At 50.6% G+C, this 8972-nt stretch overlaps 1 protein-coding gene across 2 annotated transcripts; it reads right to left on the reverse strand.

The window, feature by feature from the left end:
• Window positions 1-1073: 1073 nt before the first annotated feature.
• On the reverse strand, window positions 1074-8910 carry DDX27 (DEAD-box helicase 27). Of its 2 annotated transcripts, XM_050918789.1 has the most exons (21): window positions 8792-8904; window positions 8585-8716; window positions 7692-7754; window positions 7319-7475; window positions 6818-6867; window positions 6556-6642; window positions 6177-6282; window positions 5774-5947; window positions 5243-5393; window positions 4996-5095; window positions 4736-4877; window positions 4433-4586; window positions 4247-4328; window positions 3981-4158; window positions 3739-3845; window positions 3272-3374; window positions 3028-3122; window positions 2799-2925; window positions 2206-2290; window positions 1609-1683; window positions 1074-1300 (listed from the first exon to the last, which is right to left on the reverse strand). In XM_050918789.1, exons 1-21 carry the CDS (start codon window positions 8879-8881, stop codon window positions 1285-1287), a joined length of 2274 nt encoding a protein of 757 aa, XP_050774746.1. In that variant the 5' UTR covers window positions 8882-8904; the 3' UTR covers window positions 1074-1284. The 2 variants fall into 2 exon arrangements, with proteins under 2 accessions (XP_050774746.1, XP_050774747.1); XM_050918790.1 differs by lacking the exons at window positions 1074-1300; window positions 1609-1683; window positions 2206-2290 and having other exon boundaries at window positions 2805-2942; window positions 8792-8910.
• Window positions 8911-8972: the final 62 nt, after the last annotated feature.

Here is an 8972-nt window from a genome sequence, read left to right on the forward strand (position 1 = left end):
AGGAGCTGGGACTCGGCACTGAATTATGAAGTCAACAAATTACAGTGGTTTGGCATCTGTCCCATTATGCCACTACAAAGGGCCCTGTCTACATCTCAACATAGACTAATAAAAATGGAACTTGGTCTTCACTCCCAAATGCGTTTGACATCCCTGGTTTAAGTACATTTCACCTTTTCTGGACTGTGCTATAGCAAGCTGTTCTAATCCAGTCATGTTCATCCTAATATGTAGCTTCTGGTCAGGTTCTTGATCGAGACCCACACCTGTACTCTCCACTATAGAATTGCTCTCTGTCCTTTTGTTAAACTGGATATTACTAAGCTTGCCAGACCAAGGTCAACTGTTTCCTCTATCACAGGGCCCCTTCCCTTGTCAAGACTTAATGCACTGAGTAAGACCTCATGCAGTAGCAGCAAGCAGAGTGGTGGCTTGTATGTATTGGGACTAGTGCTAGAGTATTTACCAGCATCTGCAGCCTTCTACAGCCACTGCATTAGGACAGCAGGGAAGAAAAAAGCTGGAGTGAATGTAGTTTGAATCCATGCATATTTGTTCCTGCAGCATAGTACAACATAGGGCTACTTCCTTCTCACAAGGGGAGAGGCAGGCTGTGCCTGTAGTGCTCCTGCCCTGTGCCATCTCTAGTAGACCTCAGCTCTAGAGCAACCGCTACTCCTTGTGATTTGTCAACTCTTCCCTGCTTTAGAGCACGGTTCCAAGGGCTGGCTGTAGATACAGCCCCTTCCGCTGCATTTTCTATCCAACTAAGTTCCTGGCAGTATCAGCAAGTGGTGCCACCCTTCAAGAAAAATTGATGACTAGAGTTGAGTAACTATTTGCCCATTTACTAATCTATTCCAGCAATTTTCACACAGTAACATTAAAGGAACTTCTGTATGATTCTTGCCTCCTTGCTCACTGAGGTAAGTGTACAACACAAGACGTAAAAAGTGAGAACCACCCTGGCAGTTTTGTACCATCTCCCATGGTCTAGTTTTTTCAATTGCCACAGCTAAGTGAACAGCAGCCTATGTTACAAAAATATAAGGAAGTCAATCCTTCACTGCAACTGCAAAAGACATGGTTTTCCTTTATGTGCTAATTTAGCAGGTGCTGGTGCATTTGCACGGAGTCCAAGAATTTAACAGATGTAAGTTCAGGCCACTTCAGAGGCTACATTATTTTAGCAAATACAGAATGGAAAGCAGGGTTTTTCTGGAAGAGGCACAAAGTCTCCCACAGTTAGATTTTCCAGGGAATCCCTCTGGCAAAGAGCTGCTGTTACTTCCTCTTATACCTGTAAAAAGACAATATTGGAAGTCCTAATCAGTCCAAATGCCTGCCCTAGTGATAAAGGGACAGGATGAGGTAAATGAGCCCCAAGGCAAAGTCAATGCCAGCCTGCTCAGAAGTAGCCCACCAGTGTGTCAGTAAAACCCAAGTCTCCATGTGTATTCCCAGACTTGGGGCTGGCAGCACTGGCTAAACAGGGCTAACTTTGTATCAAGATTAGCACCATGAGTGCTTGTCTGCTGTAGCCCTTAGAGGAGGAAATGGGACAAACCAGGCCAACAGAAAAATCTTAAAGGTAATAAGGCTGTTTACCTGGACTTGGATTTGAAGTTTCCTCCTTTCCGGTGTCGGGCTAAGCCCAAACGCTTCCGCTCTTCAAAGGAGGGGCTGCATGGGAAAGAGCTCAGTGAGACATAGCCATGCTCCCTGAAATAGGATGCTCTATACCCCTCTGCTCAGTTCATGTACTGCCCATGGGTTTGTTCTTACCTGTCATGATTCAGTACTTTTCTGGTGCTGAGTGGGAGGATAGTCTTAGCTCAGAAAAGTATTCCTTTGCTCACCCACTGCATTGCCTCCAGCCCACGCAAGGAGTGGTTTCCCACTCATGCCACCTGATCTCTTCCTGCCCCCAGATATCTGAAGTGGCGGTATGAGAGCAAAACCTCTGCTCTGTGACAGAGGTGCTCTCAGACAGGACACTCTCTGCTCTCCTTACAAGATATTTAAGGTAGACAGAATGACTCCTGTATAACTCTCCCTTGCCCCTGCTGTCCTTCAAAGCAGCAAGATAAAGCCCCACTCTACTGTCTGCAGAAGGTATCACCGGTGAAGATTTCCATGGATGTGCAGGGAATAGAGTGCCTCCACCACAGCCTGTGCAAACCCAATGAGGTTGAGCCAAGTTACCCAGCACGATACTGTTTTAGGGCCTTCCTGCTTGTGTTGGTGAGCTCCTCGTCAAAGACAGATGATTGCTTCTTCCGTTTGAGGCCTTGGAAAGCAAGCAACAACAGAGCCAATGATTAGCAAGGCTTGATATACAGAAGCGGGGTCCGTGACAAGGTCACACAGTCCACAACATTATTTGCATTACTATAATGCCTAGGAACTCAAGTCATGGACTATAACCCCATGGTGCTAGATGCTGTACAAATGCAGAACAAAAAGACTGGCCTTAGCCCTCCTAGTGATGAGCGTGGGCACTGGGAACATACATTTTATGGACAGGAAATGGACTCTCCCGTCACTGCCTGCAGTCTCCAGTGTTCCAGGTCACTTTCTATTGATTTGGTTTGTTAACAGCACAGACACCAGTGGCATTTATGCAATCAGCATTAAGATAAATGCTAGGAGCAAAACCCTCCTGCACCTCAGCAGTAAGCATGCTCTCAGCTCTCACAAGCAGCATCCAGCTCTAAGGAGCAGCTACATTGCAACTAGGAAATCAGCTAAAGTGTTCTCTGAGCTGTTTTTGTGGAGAACAGATGCTCTTCTCTTACCTGCTGCTGCTGAGGGAGGCTCATCCTCGGGCACAACTCGAGCTCGCTTTGCTCGGCGGTTCCTCTTTGCTACACGCTCTGCATACATCTGCGACTTCAGGATTTCAAATTGTGATCTCTCCTCTGGCTGGGAGAGACAGAAATCTAAGTTTACAGTTAATATGCCCCTGCATGAGGGAGCAGATCAAGCCACCCAGGCCCTTGTCTCCTCTCAGATCCCCTCACTCACTGTCATTTGGCCTTTTTTCTGAGTATCCTGCATAAATTTCTTTCTCTTCTTCTTTCCTCTCAATGCCAAGTCAAATTCCTGAAGGGCTTTAGCCACTAGAGAGAGACAGACGGACAGACAGACAAGGGGTGAGGGAATACAGAAGGTTCAAGAACAGAGGGCAATTTCAGACCCAATTCAGAGATGCATGATTCGAATTAGCCCATTGGTCCAGACTCAAAAGCCTCCCTCTCCCAGGACTCACATTTCTCTTTCTTTCTCTCTTCTCGGCTCTGGAACCAGCTCCGCTCAGGCCCCTCTTCCACCTTCTGTTCTCCTGCCTCCAGTCGCTTCTTTGCCATGTTGATCTATGGGACAGCCCAAGCAGATGGGGAGCTCATGGACCTGCAGAGTGGCCACTACCCAGTCTGGAGAAGATAGGGCAGGAAATAGCTCTCCCCACACCTCAAAACCTCAGTGGGTCACTGTCAGCATTTGTGCATAGAAGCCCTTGGTAGTAGGGATTATAATGCATGGAGCCTCAAGAACCCCTGCTCACCTTCACTAGGTGACTGGGGGAACATTTCCCCACCAAGAATGCCCTACTCTGGGCTAGGGGCTTTGCCCTGTTCATCCTCCAGACTAGCCAGTCCACACCCATGGGAGTGAGTTCCCCATATCTCAGTGCCCTACCCAGCCCAGGCTGTAGGAGCAAGCTCTCACTACCCTCACCTGGGCCTCTGATTGCTGCATCTCACGCTCCTCACGCTCTAGACGCAGCACTGCATACACATCTTTCTCCAGCTTCTCAATCTTCTCCCGGAATTTCAGGATCACATCTGCAGACACACCCAGTGGGGACCAGAGAGAAAGACATACACGGTCCCTATGAGAACTGCCTGTGCTTCAGCATCTCCCATCCCCACCACCCACGGGGCTACTTGTCTGCAACCCTGTCCCAGCAAAGCACATACCCTGGGGGAGGATTCTGGCCTTCACTGGCATCTTGGCTGTCTTCACAATCTCCTTCAGCATCTTGCGCTCCTCCTCACCCACCAGTGAGACTGAGCGGCCAGCCCGACCAGCCCGCGCTGTCCGCCCCACCCGGTGCACATAGTGCTTGGTGGTGTTGGGCATGGTGAAGTTGATCACCTGGTGGGGAGACATGGGGTTAGCAGGAAGGCAAGGCCAATGTCAGACTCATGGTACCTCAAGTGGGCTCAGAGCCTCGCACACTTACCGTTTTGACACCCTCGATGTCAAGTCCTCGGGCCGCAACATCTGTAGCTACCAGGACATCGATCTGCTCATCTTTAAAGCGCCTGAGCGCAGAGAATACAAGCTGTTATGCAAGCAATGGGCTCCCTCCCCAATTCCCACAGAAGCCACTCTTCTCCCCCTCTGGGACTACCCACTATGCCAGTACCTGAGGGCCTCCAACCGTTGTGTCTGAGAGAGGTTCCCATGTAGCTCCCCTACCTGCAGACCCATCAGCCCCAGCAGGATGTGCATGCGGTGAGCCTGCTTCTTGGTCTGTGTGAAAAGCATCACGTGGTCTGTGAAGGTCCGTGTCAGCAGAGCTGAAAGACAAAGTCCTGTCAGCAAGCAGCAGAGGCAGCTCTAGGTGTCCCCCCAAAGCTGCTTTGCAGTAAAACACTGCTTCCAGCTTTCCTAGGCCACTTGCCAGGGCTCACCCATCCAACCCCTCCTCCCACACCGCACTACTCACCTGACACAATAGCTTCTCTGTCCCCTTCTCTGTTGGGACGGACCCGGATGAATTCCTGCCGCAGGAAAGGGGCTACATCCGTGTTGCTATTCACAAAAATCCGGACAGGATTTTTCAGGGAAACAGCAGCCAAATCCTTCACCTATCCAAATGAAGGAAGGGAAGCATCAAAAAAGGGAAGTCTGCCCAAACCCTCCATTCCCACCCTCCCATCTGAACTGAACATGCCTCCTAGCAGACTGTTTAGGCACCATCCTTACCTCATCTGTCATGGTGGCAGAGAACAGCATGGTCTGACGGTGGTGGGAGCATAGCCGAATGATCTCCTTCATCTGTTCCTCAAAATACTCATCCAACATCCTAGAAAGGAGAAAAGCTGTAGAAGACTCTGCTTTACCCATCAACCCTGACCAGCTGCTGTTCTAGACCAGGCAAACTCTCCTCTCACAACAATGGGCAAGCTAGAAGCCAATACCTCATTCTCTACCACCAACCCACCCAGCTTACCTGTCTGCCTCATCCAAGATCAGCACTTCAATACTGCTCAGGTGGAAGGAGGGGCAGTTATGGAGATGATCTATCAGGCGCCCAGGGGTGGCAATCAGAATGTCTGGCCCAGAGCGCAAAGCTGCTTCCTGAGTCTTCACATCCAAGCCCCCTGTAATGGTGAATACCCAGAAAGGACCATGAGATCCTGCAGCAGAGTGAGATAGAGACCCTCGAGGCCTCTATCCATTGCGGGAGTGAAGAGTCCTTTCAGTGAGTACCTCAGACATCAGATACAAAAGTGACCCCTGATTGTAGATGTGGACCGTCCCCACATGCCATGGGAGAAGCACAGGACACCACTCCAGGTTATATTAGTGTATATATACAGTGAACAGGTGAACATTGCCCTATAGCCTGACCAGCTCTAATCATGGGACTCCAGGTTCTCTATGCCCCCATCCCTTAGAGTTAGGGGTTACCTAGAGCAGTTTGGAAGGGGATAGCATGGTCCATGTGAACTGAACTCTCAGCCCCATGGCTCATACTCACCCACAGCTAGACAGGTCGTGATGCTGCTGAACTGGGCCAGCTGCTTGGTGACAGAGTGCACTTGAATGCCTAACTCTCGTGTTGGCACCAGAACCAGCACCCGAGTCACTGGAGCCTGACGAGGTTTGTAGATCAAGCGCTCTAGTACAGGTAGGGTGAATGCAGCGGTTTTACCTGCAGAACACAGGGCATCAAGAATTAGTTCACCTCAAAAACATGATGCTTCCCTGAGCACCTCAGTCCTCATCTCATGTCATGCATCTGAGGAAGTGGGTATTCACCCACGAAAGCTCATGCTCCAAAACGTCTGTTAGTCTATAAGGTGCCACAGGATTCTTTGCTGCTTTTACAGATCCAGACTAACACGGCTACCCTCTGATACAGTCCTCATCTAGGCTCTCACCTGTCCCAGTGGCAGCACAAGCACAAATATCCTTCCCCAGCAGACCCACGGGGATACAGGCCTTCTGGATTGGGGTTGGCTGCTTGAAGCTCAGGGCTGTGATTGCCTGCCAAGTAAACAGACTAGTTAGGCATCAGATAAAAGAAAGGGAAATCTCAATCTAGATGTTACCTGTGTAGTGGAAATCTCACCTTATTCTACACTAGAAAACATTAATTCCCCCAGAGCTAGCGCTCATGCCCATTCCCTACACTGTCTCCTGCTAGGAGAGACTGTGACTGGAGTAGCTTGGAGCTTCCCCAAAAGCACTTGGAAGAGGCTGTGAACTCCTGTCCCCGTCCTTGCAATCCTTTCTGCAGTGACTGAAAGAGCTTAATACCTTTAGTAGAGGGCGTGAGAGGTTCATGTCCTGGAATGACAAGTTATCATCGTACTGAGACGCATCTTCAAAAAATATCTTTGTTTCCTGAAGGAAATAAAAGCAAGAGGAAGAGCTGCAACAACTTCCAACACACACTGCACTGCTGGGCTCCATCCTACACACTTATCGTTTGTCAAGTGAGTCTGGGTTCTTTGGAATGGAAGATGCGTGCTGGAGAAATGCTCAGTGTTATTCTACCCTCCCCTCTGGTGACGCTCACCATCTCTCCTACATTCTTCTGTCTCTTTCGCTCCTTCACCTTGAGGGTATCTGAAAAGAGAGATATGCTAAGCATTCAGCATCATCTAAGAGCAACTTCACCTAAGCCCCAACCAAGGCATGTTTCCTGCATCCCAGCGTGCCTGCCAGAGTTCTACCCCATATCTCCCCACAGTTAGTCATTTATGGAGAAGCCTGTGAAACTGATTCCCAAGCAAACCGGGAAACCAGTTGGCAAGCAAGTTCCTTTCCCCATGGAAAGGACACACTTCTGATGGAAATACAGGGAGCTGAAACTCCAACTAGACAAGAGCAAAATCTGGAAGAACAATATTGCATGGACCAGCAGGGAGGAGATATGCCAAATAAGGGAGATTCCTGCCCATTTCCCTTTCATGCAGCCACTGGTGCCAGCTCTCACTCAAGAGATTCTCTTCCCCACTCTGCCAATGGCCCCCTACTACTTTCTTTCTTCCGCCCCTTTCCCACACCATGTAATTACCTGCTTTGGTGAGGATACTCTCATCAGTTGAGGAATACTGAGACTCTACATCCTCTTCCTCCTCTTCACTGCCTTCCTCGCTTTCCTTCTCTTTGGTTTCATCCTTCTCCACCTTTGTGTCTTCCCCTTTCATCTTAACATGTTTCACTTCCCTTTCCTAAGAGAAGAGATGAGATCAATGACCTGGGGAGCATGTCAGAAAGATCCCAGCCAACCTCTAAACAGAAGTTTCCAAAGGTTTTCTTGTGGGAAAGGGGGTGGAAAGAAGGGTAGAGTTCCCTTCTCCCCCCGCACAATGGGGAGATCCTTCCAAGGGTTGGTGGTGGTAGGAGCTAAAAGCTTTTGTCCACAAATCAGTGAACATCCCACTAACCTGGGTTTTACTTTTTTTTCTCACTTTTTCAATCTTCTCATCCAGTGTTGTTGCTGCTGCTCTCTAAGCAAGGCAACACAGACAGTTAGGGAGAGGAAGGGGGAATCTGTAAGAGCCACCCAGCAGCGGCTCTGACACATAGCAATGCTGGCAAACAACAAAGGGAATAGGAAAACACGATCATCATCATCATTTATATGCAGGCCCCAAAAGTCTGCAAGGTGCATGACAGAACAGTGAGAGGAGACTTGGTCCCTCTCCCAGAGACCTTTCAACCTAGAGTCAGGGTATGGGACGTGCGTGTCTTGGGCATATACTGATTGTTTCCTTTAGTTTTAATTCACTTTACCAGACACAGAAGTGTGGATGGTGGAATGGGCGCTAAGTGACCAAGATCGGTTGTCAGGGTCACGGCACCCAACTGACATCTGGTAAGGTTCCAACAGGACCCTATGAATCCCAGGAGACCCTACCCATTGCAACCTCCATCCCCTTCCCTCTATGAGGGGAGAATGAAAAGTGCAAGACTGTTTACCATAGGTACAATGATCAACAGAGCCAACTGCTATTCGCCCTATCTCACAGCACATGACCAAGAAAACGTTCAGTGCAATTGGGAAGCTAGAAATTCAGAACAGATCAAAGGCAATACGTGTTCACACCATGCAGTTAGCACTCCCCGCTGCAAAGCACGGTTGTGCAGAGTTACAAACAGAAGAATTGACGCCATTTACGTGCGGAATGAGACTACGCACACATACTAAACACCTTTAAAAATGCATAAATTCGGGCTGCAGCCATAATCCAGCGAGGCCTCCTCCGGCAGCTCCCCGTCGCTGCCTCGGGCGGGGTGTCTGGGCCCCGCGCTCCCAGCAACCCCTCTGCCCGCGTACCTTGCCCCTGAGCTGGTGCAGCGCCTCCGCCCAAGCCCCGCTCGCCGCGCCCGGAGCCTCCTTCTCCGCGAAGACGAAGCCGGCACTGAAGTCCCCGCCGCGGCGTCTCTGCTGCCCCCGGCCCAGCGGCTCCTGCGGACGAGAAGGGGGTGAGGCGGGGCCCAGACGGCAGCCTGGCTCCCGGCCCGGCCCGCGGCGGCCCCTCACCTCCTCATCCGCCGAGTCCCCGGACTCGGGCTCCTCTGGCGCCGCATCCCCCTCCCCGAGCGTGGCCACGAGCCCCAGCCCCTGCAGCATGGCGCGCGCGCGCACCGAGCGCCTCCTCAGTGCCCTGCTCTGCGGCCAGGCACGCGGCGCCCGGCCTCGCTCGCCCCTGACACATGCGCGG

This window comes from Gopherus flavomarginatus, chromosome 11 (genome assembly GCF_025201925.1).
Source record: "Gopherus flavomarginatus isolate rGopFla2 chromosome 11, rGopFla2.mat.asm, whole genome shotgun sequence".
Classification (NCBI taxonomy): domain Eukaryota; kingdom Metazoa; phylum Chordata; order Testudines; family Testudinidae; genus Gopherus; species Gopherus flavomarginatus.

Excerpts from the sequence above, each read along its gene's own strand:
- DDX27 (XM_050918789.1), bottom strand. The coding sequence starts at position 8,881 with ATGCTGCAGGGGCTGGGGCTCGTGGCCACGCTCGGGGAGGGGGATGCG. Across the intron at positions 5,948-6,176 it reads TTGTGCTGCCACTGGGACAG|GTAAAACCGCTGCATTCACC; the intron begins GTGAGAGCCTAG and ends TGTGTTCTGCAG. Across the intron at positions 3,846-3,980 it reads GGCCAGAATCCTCCCCCAGG|ATGTGATCCTGAAATTCCGG; the intron begins GTATGTGCTTTG and ends GTGTGTCTGCAG.